The sequence below is a fragment of the Rhinolophus ferrumequinum genome, chromosome 2 (genome assembly GCF_004115265.2).
Source record: "Rhinolophus ferrumequinum isolate MPI-CBG mRhiFer1 chromosome 2, mRhiFer1_v1.p, whole genome shotgun sequence".
NCBI classification, from domain to species: Eukaryota; Metazoa; Chordata; class Mammalia; order Chiroptera; family Rhinolophidae; genus Rhinolophus; species Rhinolophus ferrumequinum.
In genome coordinates, this window is record NC_046285.1 from 61661053 (window position 1) to 61676739 (window position 15687).

Here is a 15687-nt window from a genome sequence, read left to right on the forward strand (position 1 = left end):
CCATTATACCACAAATCATCTCCACCTTGGTTCCTATGCCTCATCTGCTGCTCTCAAGACATTTTCTGTAAATAATCACAGACCAGGTCTCACAATCACACATATGAACAGGCATGACTTACAACAGGGAACTCAGCAGTCTCAGAGAGCCAGGTATAACCAGTCAACAGCAATAATCGCAGAGTGCATGACATGGTGTAGCTCTGTTTTAGGATGAACTGTCCTCTGTACATTCTGACACCGGCCATCCTTTCTACCCTATTTGACTTTCCAACTTAGTTCCCAGTACCCCTAGACCAAGGTTTCATAACTTCAGTACCACTGACTTTTGGGACCAAGTTATTCTTTATTGTGGGGGCTGTCCTGCAAATTGTAGGATGTTTAGCAGCATCCTGGCTTCTATCTACAAGATGCCAGTAGCACACCCACCCCCTCCCCCTGTCATCACAATTAAAACTGTCCCCAGACACTTCCAAAAGTTCATTAGAAAAGGTAAAATTGCCCCATATTGAGAACCACAGGCCTAGTGCCACCCCCACACCCAGCTGGGTATTTCCCATCACTTCTGGACCAGGTTTGACTTCAGTCTGATGACTCAGGACGCTCATCTCATCATTCACTGTGCCTTGTGTGACTGTCCTCAGCATTTTCATCAGAAGGCTAGCCTCCTAACGTCCCAGAAACCAGCTTTTCTCAGCTAAGGGACTCATGGCTCCTGGTGGAAGAATGGCCCAGGCCAGCCCTGTATTTTCACTAACGCCTCCTATCCAGTGCTGGTGATGTGAGCCTTCACTTCCTGTTTGTGCAAAGCCTCACAGTCAGCCAGAGGTGAGAGTATAAGGCCCACTCAGATCTTTCCTGGTCATGCCCACAGCACTGGGCATGTACACATGGCCTCCTAGATAGGTTCCCAGGAATATTTTGGAGCTTTTCAAAGCCACTATAGATACCTCATTGCAACTTTTCCTTTTAGACTTTTTGATTTGGCCTGTTTTTGCCCCAGCTATTATCCAATGCCTCCAGCAGCCAAGAAATTAAACAATTACTTCTACTCCTTTTCTATCAATGCCCCGGGGATAAGGCTTTTCATACTAGGCAAGCTTTGAATCAGGTCTAATAAAGACAGTCTTGTAAGTAGGATATTCCAAGGAATCCCAGATAAGTCAACTAATGACAATTCTTGGGAATGAGACTTTGATGGAGCTCTAACCCTGTTCTGCCTCCTCCTATGGCTGCCAGGTTGCTAATTTTCACCATAATTACAACCTATTGGTTTCCAGAGCTATTGCCAAGAACAAGAGGTAGCATGGGAATAGGGCAACTAAAACACCATAAAGCTCACTGTTCATACTGAGATTCAGCCATTTTTCTTGAATAAAGCCTCTCCTGAATGCTGTAAGCTTTTGTTTAATTTCCAGTGTTCTGAAAATATTGTTTCTGACTATTTGTGCCAGTTTTTTTCATGTTTTCATGGAGGAGAGAATTTAGAAGGGTCATTTCTTTCTTTTTTTTTTTTCTGTACCATTTTCACAGATGTCACTTGCTATACTCCTTTAAATAATTAAAAAATCATCTTTGAGTAGACTTTACCCAGTCACATTTTTTTCCCCCAATGAATCCTCATAACAGCAGGGATATTTGGTAGGGAAATCCACAACAAGCTTCATCAATTGAGTTCTAATATTTCCTTCAGGTAATGCTGCTGGGGTTAAGAAATGCTAGTCTCATGTGGGAAATCTATCTCCTAGCATTTATGCTGGCAATGGTTTTTGTGCATGGTAAGGAAAATTATATAAATATGAAAAGATAAACTGTATCTTCAGAGACTTAGCCGCAATGCAACCATTTCATGCTCTTCCTGTGTCTTCTCTGATCTCAGGTGGTCAGGAGGATGTGAGGGTGCGCGTGCGTCATATGGAAAAAGATAAACTAAGAAGTGTGATTGGAAAACCACCACATTGGTTTTCCATCATGACAAAGTGATACAGCTCTTGATTTAAACTGTAAGCCTCTGTTAGGAAATAGTAACAAGATTATGTAATTGACTTTAATTTCTATAAAGGTAACATGGGAAAACGCTATAATTTATTTTTGCTTTTGAACTATTAATACTATGCTAAATATATTTTATGGTAATTGAGTATGAGTGCTTGGGAGGCATAAAACAGAAAATTGTAACCACCCTAGGAGAAAAAGTTACTTGTTTTCCCCAGAAACAATATTCTAGTCACAAGATTGTTCTAGAAATCCTTACTCCCTAGACCAGTGTCTCACAAAGGGTGGTTTAGGGACTCCCTGCATGAGAATTGCTTGAAGGGCTTGTTACAAATGTAGATTTCTGGGTCCTACCCTAGAACTGTGGAATTGGAATAATGAGGGTTAATGCCTGGGAATATTTAGGTTATTAAATTTTCTAGGCAGAAGCCTTAAACTACTACTTTTAAAAGCTCTATTGAGGTATAGTATAAAATTTATTTTATATAATTTTATATAAATTATATTTTTCATAAATAATATAGAAGCGTTATTGGCGTAACAAACATATTTAAAGTATACAATTTGATGTTTTGACATATGTACACACCTCTGAAAGCATCAGTATAATCAAGATAATGAATGCACATGTCACACCAAAAAGTTTCCTTGTGCCCCTTTTTAGTTACTTTCCTCTTGCTCCTCCCTCACCCCCTCCCTCACTGCTTTCCAGGTGATCTCTGATCTTTCTGTCACTATCAGTTAGGTTGAATTTTCTAGAATTCCATAAAGAGAATCCTACAGCAGGTTTCTCTTACTCGGCATACCTATTTTGAGATTCTTTCATGTTGCTTAGTGTAACAATAGTACATTTCTTTTAATTACTTTGTAGTATTCCAATGTTTGGATATACCCCAATTTATTTATCCATTTACCTATTAATGAGCATTTGGTTTGTTTCTACCCTGTTGGGCAATTTTGAATAATACTGCTATGAATATTCAAGTACAAATCTTCTTGTAGACATATGTTTTCATTTCTCTTGGGTAGATACCTAAGAGAGCAATGGTTAGATCATGTGGCAGGTGCATGTTTAACTCTTTAAAATATTGCTAAACTATTTCTTTATATTCCCACAGAGTATATGAAAGTTTCGCTTGCTCCACATCCTCACCAACACTTGGTATTATCAATCTTTTTAATGTTAAATCTTCTAATAGGTGTATATAGTGGGTGGTCATTGAGGTTTTAACTTGCTTTTCCGTGACTATGGTTGAGCATATTTTCATGTGCTTCTTTGCCATCTATATATCTTCTTTGGTGAAGTGTCCATTCAAACATTTTGCTCATTGTTTTCTTATTATTGAATTTTGAGAATATATAGATATATATGTGTATATGTGTGTGTGTGTGTGTGTGTATGTATATATATATATCTTAGATACAAGTCCATTATTAGATATATTTTCTTTCATTGTGTGGCTTATCTTTTCATTCTCTTAATAGTATCTTTTGAAGAGCAGATTTTAATTTTGATGAAATCCAATTTTTAAAAATGTAAGGGTTGGTGTTGTGTCTAAGAAATCTTTGTCTAATGGTCACAAATATTTCTCCTATGTTTTCTCTTAGAAATTCTATTGTTTTATAGCTTAAGATTTACATTTAAAACTCTGATCCATTTGGAGGTTTCGTTTTGTTTTGTTTTGGGTATAGGGTGTGAAGTGTGGATCAAAGTTCAGTTTATTGCTTATTGATGTCTAGTTGTCTCACTGCCAGTTCTCCATTTGACCATTTATATAAATGCATGTATTAGGTTGGTGCAAAAGTCATTGCGGTTTAAAAGGTTAAAAATAATTGCAAACATCACAATGACTTTTGCACCAACCTAACATTTGTGGCTGCTCTGTTCTGTTCCATTGATCAATATCCACCTTGACATTAGTACATTACTATCTTGAACACTGTAGCTTTATAATAAGTCTTAAAATCAGATCATCTAAGTCGTCCAATTTTTTCCTTTTAAATGTTGTTTTGACTATTCTATACCCTTTACATTTCTGTGTGTATTTTAGAATCAGCTTGTCAATTTCTTAAACAAGAAACAATGCTTGCTGGTGTTTTCACTGGGATTGCGTAAAATCTATAGAGCAATTTGGTAATAACTGACATCTTAACAATATTAAGCTTAATCTTCAATTTAGATTTTAACTGAATCACCCTGCTCTGCCCTGAAGAAAAAGACATATGTGTGTTAGGAGGATGTGGTATTTATTCAGTTAACAATTCAAGAACACTTTTCTCAGATCCTCCTCAATTCCTAGCACTGTGCTCCCTAGTGTGTGACAGGGATTTCAAATCTAGAGAAGCAGCACCAGTACCTAGCATATAGTTTAGATTGGGGGAAAAAAGCCCTACTGAACTGAAAGACAGGCTCAGAGGTATATGGTCCCAGCCCCTTCCTTTTTCATACAAGCAAACAGAAGGTCAATTCCACACAACATTTTGGCAGCAGAACTGGGTCTCCTGAGCCTGGCTCTCTCAGCAGGGTCTGATGAAATGTCACTGCAAGTGATGCCCGCGACACGGGCTCTAGGAATTCAGAGGGCCCCACAAGTGCCCTGTGTGCGTGAGCAGGAGCAGGGGCCTTGGACTGGACCCTGAGAGAAATGAGACTCCAGGGGCAGAACAGACGCAGGGGGATCAGGCAACAGGGAAGCGAGGTTTCAAAGCTTCTAAGATCAGGAACACCAGGACCTTACATCTGTTCAGCATTTTGCAAAGCTCTGACACATATAACATTATCACCACAGTTCATTCCTACTCCGCCCTACACCACCTTCAACCTGGGATTGCTGGGCGTAATAACTCTGTGCGCTCTGGTAGAGGCATCCAGGGACCTCCGCCACATGGGCCTCTAAGGCGACAGGAAGGACGCTGGCAGCCCCTGAGGTATGTGGAGATAGCCTTGTGCCCAGAGGGAGTTACAGAGTCAGGGAGGGCGTGGGCAGGAAAGAGTAGTGGAACCTGATGGGTGGGACACAGCAGTGTGACAAGTCAAGGCGGGAGGCAGGCACTGTGGTTTGGGGACAACCTCTTCATTTGTGGCTTGATCCCCTGTGACCACGAGGCCTAGGGAGACTGGGGGAAAGATCAGGCTCTCGGGGGAGGGGCTCTGGTGCCAGGCAGCTTTGTAGGGGTAGCTCAGTGCAGTGTGTGGGCTACAAGACAGAGCCGCAGCCCTGGCAGACAGCCAGGTCACGGGCTGGGAAAGGAAGGCTGCAGCCCCGTCCTTGCAACTGGGCAACTCATGCCATTCACACGGGTAATAAAGGGTGGATCCAGAGACCATTGAAAGTCACTGAGCTGCCTCCACGTGAGCATGTTCAGTGATGATCTGGAGCCTTGATTGAGGGGTTCATGGATCGAGTGAAAGCAAACGAGGTTAGAGAGGGGGCGTAAGTCTCAAATATGTATTAGGCTGGGGAGTTTGCCTTGTATACTGGTGTGGGCAGTGGGGAGCCACTGGACGTTGAGACTTGGTGTCATTCTCCTAGCTGGGACAGCACCCGAACAAAAAATGTGATTCTTAGCACTCCCACTGAAACAACGGATCTTTCCCTGACCAAGTCAGATAATTGGGGCTCAGGTAGAAAATATGAGCGCTTGATGGGTACATTATTTATTCCTTAGTTCAATATTAATGGAATGAACTGTGGAAATTGGGAGGGACCCAGAGTCGAGGCACACAGGGAACGCAGCAAGATGGGCCAAGAAGTGGGGGAGGACGCCAGGGCCACGTGAGCCAGGAATGCTGAAATGCTCCCTGAATGACTAAGACAGGAAGACTCAGGTCTCCACACTTTCACGTATTTTTATAGTATTCTCTCTATGTGGACATATGTGTGTAAAATCAATACATAAAATCAGTTCAAATTGGCTTACATTTGAGAGTGCTGACTTTTTTTTTTTTTTAATTTCAAGCCAAGGGGATCCACAGTTTGAAAAGCACTAGGTGTATACTGATTTTTTTTTAAGTGTCAAATATTGCAGATAGTCCATACTGATTCTACATGATTTCATTTATTGATATTTATATCACTTAGTTTATTATAAGGGATTTCCAATTTTAAAAAAGTGTTAGTTCCCTCACCCCATCACCAGCCTAGGATATCTTTCCTCATATTTACTTGCTGTGTTGCCAGTGGAGGTCAAAATGTTGCCATTATGAAACCTCCCTGAATTACCCTAGTTTCTGGCTATTTTCTTGAGCTTTCATGTGAGAACTAACTCCACTGCTATTTTCACTGGTTTTCCCTACCTCCTAGTTTGCAGGGCAGACAAATAGACCCTCTGATATAAATTCATTCAGCTTCCCTCACTCCATGTGGAAGTCCCTGATGGTTCTTCCTCTGTTCCTCATTCCTTCTTATCTGGGAGGAAGATGCACACGCACTTCTTTTAGGGTTAATTCTCACTGGTGCTCCTGCCCACTTAGTGTGTAATTCCTGTCTTTGTGCGAGGCACTCAGGGAATACTTAATAAATGCTTGTTGAATGAACTTGTGGACTATGATCCAGTTCAGGCACAGGACCCTGCATAGTTGTTCTGGCTTATTTGGCCTGATCCTAATGGAGGCACCCAAGCCCTCAAACAAAGAGATGGTAAAGGTGGGAAGGGCTGAGGACTCTAGTAGACAGCTGAGTCCCTCTCCTTCCCCTCTGCACCCACACTCTTATGGAGCATTCTTGTATAGCATTTAACATGCTGCATTATAATTTTATGATGTGAGTAAGTTTTTCTCCCTCCCAGACCATGAATTTCTCTAGGACATGGAAGTTGTACTAGTCTGAGCTTCCCTTGGACCTCATTTTATACAAGGGCCTGGCACTCGTATACTTGTAGGTGCTCAGTGAACAAACAAGTAGAACTCATTGAATAATCCTATCAGGCTGGCAACCTACTCTGATGAGGTTTAGCTCGAGGCACACTTTATTCATCCCTGACCTCCAGTGCCCAGCAAGTGTTTATTTACTGAGCTAATCTAAGCCAAAAGAGTTACTATGATAGTTGACATTTCAGGACAGGGAGAAGGGAAGGAGCAAACTATCCTGAGCCAATGGAACAGCTTTCAAGAAGATCAAAGTGGATTCCTCCTGCTTTGGAGACTTGCAGCCAGTTAGATGTTAACCGTAAAATCTAATCCAGCAAGCAGTGCCCTTGAACGTTCCCTTGTTGAACGCTGTGCACAGAGCCAGGGCAGGTCTCAGACTAAAGTGACGGAGGAGGATGAAGGAGATCCTTGAGACTTCAGACCAAGAGAAGAGGGGTGAGTCGGCACCACCCCAGCTGGTGGAGGAATGCATGTGCCATTTTTCCCAATGGTTCAATGTTCATGTGTAGTTCTCTAAAGCAAAGGCAAGAATGTGGAATTTGCATCCTGGATTGAAAATATGGGAAGAGCTACCAGTAGTAGTAGTAGGAAGGAAGATCCAGTCCCTAGCACATGTGGGATTAAAGGTAGGATCCAGTGGGAGAGTGGGGCATGGAAGCAATGGTTGATACCAGCAGCTTAGAAGCGGAGGAAGACATGCCTGAGTCTCAGCCCTTCCTTGATTGTGTGACTGAGAAGAAAGGCATACAATTGATTTCCTGCTGTTCATTTGCATAGATCTAATTAGGCCAAAATTTAAATGAAGGGCAAATATTTCACACTGAGAAGTGACTCCCTCTTTGGAAAAAAAAGTTGACCTCTTAAGGAAATGATTGTAGGGATAATAGTATTGCCAAAATGTCTTCTTGGGAATAAAGACACTGGATGGTGGCACCTTATTTCTTGCTCTATCCAAGATTTACAGATAGCTCCTGTCAGGAAAGGTTAGGTGCACTTGATCTAGGTGCTTCCCCACAAGACTTCACCCCTAATTTCTTTCTGTGTTAGGTTTCTGGTAGGCAGAATTGGGTATGGGCTCAAAAAGAAAAACAAGTGTGGAAGCGTTTTTCTATTTTACATATTTACGAGGCATTGAATGTGCTGTTTTTTTGTTGTCATCTTTTCTTTCTTACCTATTTAAATTAAACATAATCTTTTCCAAAAAATTTTCTGCTTTATGCTTTTGCCCACAATCAAACTCTTGGGAAGTTATTTAGTAGTTGAGATTTTGGTTTTGCACTATGATGTGATCAATTTGGTGGGACATGAAGTATGTATTCGGGCATATAACTTATTTAGAAAAGGCCTCTGGAAGGAATTTCAGTTCAAAATACGAGTATATTTATTGAGCACCTACAAAGCACAAAAAGTCATTGACGAAAGCTACGCAGACCCCACCTTCTACTGCAGGGCAAGGCTAACTGATGTATGTTTTTTCATCAGACTTCTAGACCCTCAACTCTGTGAAGATTGAAATGGCTAATTAACAGGAAGGTGGTCACAGAATTAAGAAATTAGATGTCCAGTCTTGGTCAACAAATATTAATAGCAATGCCATTTGATAAAGCAGTGGTTCTCAAACAGGATGCATACGTTTGTTATACAATTATGTGTTTGGAAAAAAAAAAAACACCACCTATTTTCTTCTTAGTACAGACCAGGAAAAGTGAGGGCTGAGAACGATCTTGGCTGGTGAGAGTTCATAGAATTTGGTTCCTAAATTTTCTTTGCATGATAAGGACTGTCCCTCTGTGGATTGTAGCCGACTCTCTGGGAGGTATGACATGTTTATGTTTTGTTTTCAATGGAGACTTTCTATTGGCTTGTGGAAAACTTTTTAAAGAAAAGCTAAAATCATCTTTTCATTTCCTAAACAATTGGCTTTATTCCCCAATACTGTCTCTGCTGAAGTCATGCCCCAGTTTCCTTTTCTATTTTGAAAAACTCAAAACGAAAAGAAGACCCCTGGACCCCTCTTTCAGCTGGGGCCCTACAGATGAGTGAAGCATGTGTTGAGAATTCCATTCTCAACCTTGTAGGTTATTTATTTAATAGGAGACTCTCCGGATTATCAAGGACTATTAGAAAATTGAGCCTATCAGCCTTGTCTAGTCATAAAGTATGTTTTGTTCTTGAGGCATTTAACTCCTTTTTTCCTGGGCTAAGGATCACTTAAAGAGACCGTTAAATGGCTCTTTGCTTGAGGACAAAAGGGTTAACATTGGCACAATCTACAGACTTGCTGACATGAGCCAATTAATAGAGTCATAACTCCTCCTTCACCCAAAACCTAAGGATGTGGATTGTCCAGGTGCCTTTCTTTTTTCCTCCTGTCTTTATCCTGCTAAATTAAGGTCATCAGACCCAAAGGAATGAGGTGAGCAGAAGAATGGGTAATATTTAGTTGTGTGTCCTCGTCTATGCTTGGATATAGACTGTGTACATAGATGTCTGTGTGTATCTGTGTGTGCACACACGCGGAAAGCAGGCTGGTTTCAGGAGACAGAAAGAGAGGGAATGACTGTTATGTCGATGTGAGTTTGGAGACTTTTTCACTAGTCAGGTTCACAAAAACCAGTCAACTCTTTAGAAGATTGGCCAAACCTAAAACAAAACAAAACAAAACCAAAAATCCTGTTATGTAGTGAAGACTACTGCAGTACACTGGAAATACCAAATGCTGGTGAGCATATGGAGCAACAGGAACTCTCATTCATTGCTGGTGGAAATTTAAAATGGTACAGTTTGGCAGCTTCATACGAAGCTAGAGATAGTTTTGCCATATAAGTCCAGCAATCATACTCCTTCATATTTACTCAAATGAGTTGCAAACGATGGTATATCTACATAATGGGATTTTATTCAGCAACGAAAAGAAATGAGCTGTCAAGTCGCAAAAAGACATGGAGGAAACTTAAATGCATATTGCCAAGTGAAAGAAGCCAGTTTTAAGAAGGCTACATACTATATGATTCCATCTATATGACATTCTGGAAAAGGCAAAACTATAGTGATGGCAAAAAGATCAGTGGTTGCCAGGGGTTTGGGGTGGGGGTGGGGGATGAATAGATGGCGCACAGGAGATTTTTAGGGCAGTGAAACTATTCTGTATATTATGATGGACACATGACAGACACTATGCATTTGTCACAACCCGTAAGTGTACAACACAAAGAGAAACTCTGATGTAAACTATGGAAGTTAGTTAATAATAATGTATCAATTTCAGTTCCCCAATTGTAACAAACATACCCTACTAATGCAAGATGATAACAACAGGAGAAACTTGTGGGGAGAGAGTGAAGAGGGATTATATGGGAATTCTCTGTACTTTCTGCTCAACTTTTCTGTAAACCTAAAACTGCTCTAAAACTAAAATCTATTACCTTGTTTTTGAAAAGCCCACACGCAGTTAGTATAGTTGAGGCTGTTGACACCGTGCCAAAGCCTTTCTATCAGGCAGGTGCACCCACGGTGAGCTGCTAACGCTCACAGCGGTAGCGTTCTGAGAACTGACCTGAACCCTGTAGCCAGGAACTGCCTGTGAGGTTACGGCCTTTCTTAAGGGCACGTTACAGCCAGCCAGTGACTGGGTTCAGGGTACAAAAGCCACTTCTTCTGCCTTCAGGTACACTTGTGGTACCATCCATGCCCCAGGGTTTCTCAGGAGATCAGGCTGACGCTAGACTTCAGCTGAACCCACACCTACAACTGGCTTTTCCCCTGCGCCGTCCTCTCCCCTCATTGCCTTACAGGTTTCATTCGAAAGCCCTTTCTCCATAGCTCGCTTGCACTGTCTGCTTCTGGGAAACTTGACCTAAGACAGTACCAGGAAAGCTCTCAGAAAGGATAGTGTTGGGTCATTTGCTGGCCAAAGAGCAGTGAGGACCCCAACACTGGCGGTAGGTGGTGTTGGGAGTCCGGGTCCCTGGCCAGCTGTAGTTCAATGGCTAAGACTGGCACCTGTGGTGACCTGAGATCGGATACACCGTGTTTCCCCTAAAATACTAAGACCTAGCCCGACAATCAGCTCTAATGCCTCTTTCAGAGCAAAAATTGATATAAGACCCGGTATTATTTTAATATAAGACCGGGTATAATATAACATAATAAATACCGGGTCTTATATTAATTTTTGCTCCAAAAGACGGATTAGAGCTGATTGTCTGGCTAGGTCTTATTTTCAGGGAAACACGGTAGGTGGACAGAGATACAGGTGCAGTGTCCGCGGTATTTGAGAGGTTTGGGGGAAATATCAACTGTCAGGACTGTGGAATTGGGAGGCTACTGCTAACATCATTGATGCATTGAAGACAGTGACAGGCTCCGATTAATCACCAATTTAAAGCACAGTGTGAGACTCAGGCGGCCTCATTGCCGATGTCTGGCCCCTCCCCTCCTACAGCAGAGGGCAGTACTTGAGAGAAGGATGAAATCTCTGCTGAGGCAAGTTTGCCGCCTGATCATTTTGGGGTCTTAATGCCAGAAGATGAGTAGGCAAGGCAGGCCTTGAAAAAGAAGAAACGGGACCCTAAAACTTGCGATGCGGAATCTGGGTACATGCCCTTGCCCCCCACCCTGCTGGGCTGGCAGAAACGGCCCATTCCTCCTGGATGGAGATAGACCGTTCTCCTCCCCGCCTCCCAAGGTTATGCAGAAGCCTCAAACGAGACATACAAGAGAATGCTTACCCTTCTCAGGATGTATCCTCACTTCCCCTCCCGACCCCTTTTAGGACAATAACTAGCACCAGGTACACAGTCGGACTGGGGAAGAGGCACATAGTTCTATGGACATGACCTCAAAATGTGAGGATCTTTGTATCATGCATTAATGCCCACCACTGCAGAACAGCTACCAAACTACCAAGCCGACTAGGTGATGTGACCAGTAGGTGTCAGCCAGCTTCCTCCTCGAGACCCCAGTGTCTGCACCATGGACTCATACGTGAAGAAGCCTTGGGAGCAGAATGGGAGGCTGTGCCTGGGTCCAGCAGCACGGGCTCCCTGCCTTCGGGCCTGATCTAGCTACTACCAGTGTTGACCATCCGACCTGCCAGCATGAGACCGATGCTGAGCCCCAGCTGGATGCCAACCCTTGAGAACGGTTGATTTCATGAGACCCCCTCCATGCTGGAAAGTACAGTGATTCATCCCGAGTGGGGTTGACACGTGTGCCTGTCCTGCTCACAGTGCCTCAGTCAGCGTCATTATTGGAGGACTCACTTGTGTCTGATCAACCACAGAACATTGCTTTGATTGAGAGACTCAGCGATGGACGTATAATTACAGAATCAGCCCACCAACCCTACCTTACACCACCCCATTCGGGAGCGGCCAGCCAGACAGAGCTGAGGAATAGCCTCTTGAAGGCGAGAATGAGCAGCAGTTTTGGACATGACACTGTGAGGTTAGGGTACTAACCTTCAGGATGTAGTATACACCTTAAACCAATGGCCACTTTTATGGCACCGTGCCCCCCGGTAGGCAGAATTATATGAATCTGGGAGCCAAGAGGTCAAATGAGTTGTGACCTTATTCATTATCATACGCCCTGTCCCTGCAATTTTAGTCTCAGTGGGTCTAGAGGTACTGGTTCCCAACAAGGACATTTCCGCCAGGAGACAGAGTAAGAGTCATACTTAACTTAAATCTGTGTCTGCCGCCTGCTGCTGCAGTGGGTCCTTGGGTTGTGCCTTTACGTCCTCATGTCCCTCCCACTAATTCTAGATCCCCCTCCTCCTCATCTGGCAGTTCTGCTGCTGGCGTGCGTAGTAGGCGGCCCAGACTCTTGTCTGGCTATTGTTCTTTTACTTGCCCATTTATAATTACAAGTGGGCATGGGAGTATTGGGAAATGTCCCATGAGTCACCAGAGCGCCCGACACCTTCCTCTCTGCCTCTGTTTAGTAACAGCCTGACCCCTCAGGGTGATCAGTTCCTCTAGGGTGGCAACTGCTTTCTTTGCCTGCTGGTCAAACGACAACGGGTTCGGATTCCTTGTGCCAGTGGCAATAAGGCCTGGGTGGGAGAAGGTGGGAAGGTGGGAATTCTCCACAGAGCCCAGGCGATTCCATGATGGCTCTCACAGAACCGATGAGTATGCTATTTATTCCGGTGCTGTCGGTTAACACAAAGGAGTGAAGTGCAGAGTATTTTACCAGCTTGGATTGTGCTGAAAATTTTGAATTCTGAATTCAGTTTTGTCCCTGACTGGCAAAGCCCTGGCCATTTAAACATACATAAAATGTGAATAAGCATTCTGCCACAAAGGTATCAGAGGAAGAACCTGTCAGCTAACCCTTGAGAGCCATAGCTCCCCCTCTCCCCTGCCCCCCACCCTCTCTCCTCCCACACCCACCACTTACAGGTCTAACTGTGGGTCCTTTATCTGATCCCTCAGGGTCTTGGGGGTGGCAGGACTGCTTTAATACCTGTGAACCATCCAGTGTAGTACTTAGGATTGCTTGCTGATTTTTGTGGGATTTCCTTTTCGACTTAGATAATGTAGTTACTTTCATTATTTTTCTTATTACTTTTTTGTTATTCAAAATTATTTTATGCCCTCTTATGATGAAGAAAATGAGTTCTAGCAAACAGTCGTCTCTGGTGAAGTGGGTTTTTAGATATCTCACCAATTGGTTTTAACTATTTGAAGTTTCCTTTTCTGATTATAAAGAGAATACATATGTAGATTATCAAAAATGTAGAATATATAGAAATAAAATGCAAATCATACATAAACAAGATAACCACTGTAAATATTTTACCCAGACTTTTTGTTATAGAAATGCGTACTTTAAAAATATTTGGAGCCATACTACACAAACAGTTTGGGGGGAGCTTTACATTTTAGTCTTATTGAAAAATTCCCTTTAAATCTCTGATTGAAATGGGCAAGGCCTTGACTGAACCCAACTAGGCACATCAGCTTGTCCTTTACACCTACCACCCAACGGTGGGCCTCTTCCAACCCGGAACATTTGAAAGCAGCTGGTTGCTGAGCTAGAAGATGGTTTCCCAGTTGTGAAATTCCTTTGACCCAAGTTCCTAGTCACTTTGACCCCAGTTTCTAGCCGCTAAGACAGCCAGCTCAGACTCCCCTAGAAGCAGGCAAGGACTTTGACGACTTAAGAAAATGCACTTAAAAAAAAAAAGTGTCATGAGAATATGAAGAATCTGAAAACAATTAATTGAATGATGTTTAGGAGTGCTTCCCTTTCTCTGGGCCAAAGACAGGTTTGCAAAGGAAATGGACACTTCAGATATAGACTAACCTACACGTACAAGTTTATACTCTGGACCAGCAAGCAAGTGATGCTAATCCAGCCTACTACCCATGAAAACATCCTGGAGATTGCTCCTTTGTGAGCTCTGGAGAGCTCCTGGGAGGGATTAGGCAGAAAGTGACCCCTTGAGTTACCCCCAGAAGGCAGGGAGGAAGCTTGGTGAGCAGCACAGCACTGACAGTTAAGGGTTCAAGCGCTGAAGGCTTACAGATCCCAGCTCAAATCCAATTCTATCTCTTTGGACGAATTACTTAACCTCTTTGTGCTTAAGTTCTTTTCATCGTTTGTTGTACAAAAGGTAATACTGTACCGTCTTCCTGTGAGAATTCAGTGAGATGATCTAGGCTGGTGTTAGCTTATTATCTTTATAACTAGTTCGCCACATTTGTTCCTCTAGGGCCTTAGGCATTTACTTGAAGGCAGCTCTCCACCCACCCACCCCCGCCCCCACGTGAAAATTACGTACTTTAGTTCATGTGATAGAGATGGTCCTTAAAATGTTTTTGCATAATTGTAAAGAGTAGAGAAAAATCTAGTTTGAAAGAAAATAAAAATAGTTTGCCTGTTTGAAATCTATGGGGTGAGAGCTGCCTCTGAACCGGCAGGCTCCACTGTGGTCCCTTTGTGCCATCTAGTGAATGGCGCGGGAAATGCCATGACTTCATCTTCCAAGTCTGCAATTTGCCTGTCCAAAACAGGCATTCTGATGAGGATAATTTAAACGCACGAATGAGTTCACTTGTTAATAAGTTTCATTCGATATTTTAAGCAAAATAAAAGATTAGAATTTTAAACAGTAAGTGCTAAAACTAAATTCTCCAAACCATTTAGGATTTATGTGACATGAGCTATAAAGATCGTCCACTGGAGGCAAAGAGGCCACACCCCAGTCCTTAGCAGCATGAATTTTCATGGCCCACCTTTACCTTTCCTCTTGTCTTTCTCCACCACGTTATGCTTATTCTGGTACATGGGCTGTGAGTGCCCAGAGACTCCGGGTATGTCTTCCCAACTCACTGCTGGACCTTGAGGTACTATTCTGTTCATTTTCCGAGAATGAAACCATCAGTTAATATATTGCTGTATTCAAATTGAATATTTCTCACAGGCCTAGGTTTTGGGGTTTTTTTTCTGATGAGTGTGTGTGTGTGTGTGTGTGTGTGTTCTTCTGTATTTCCTTTTAAAGCCGTTCATTTATTACCTTTATAATTTATTTCCTCCTCCAGATATTTATGAAGATGAAGACAATGGCAGACAAAGCTCCCCCAAATGTGAGTAATGATAGCACACTTGGAATGCTCAGAGCTGTTCTGAGACCTTCTGTTTAGTGTCATTATAATTACTATTAATAATAATCATAATAGGTATCATTTATTAAAGTTCTATGATGTACCAGACATTTTAGTTTATAAATACTTTTGCTAACATCAACACTGCAAAATAAATATTATCCCCATTTTAGAGACAAGGAAACTGATATTCAGAGAGGGTCAGTG

At 42.5% G+C, this 15687-nt stretch overlaps 1 protein-coding gene across 5 annotated transcripts in view; it reads left to right on the plus strand.

Annotated features, from left to right (window-relative positions):
* MCF2L2 (MCF.2 cell line derived transforming sequence-like 2) overlaps window positions 1-15687 on the plus strand; it is a 213319-nt gene that overhangs the window by 188136 nt on the left and 9496 nt on the right. For all 5 annotated transcript variants that reach the window (XM_033121699.1, XM_033121707.1, XM_033121716.1 and 2 more), the window contains one exon: window positions 15418-15462. In XM_033121699.1, coding sequence (XP_032977590.1) covers window positions 15418-15462 — 45 coding nt within the window. The remainder of the gene's footprint in view (window positions 1-15417; window positions 15463-15687) is intronic.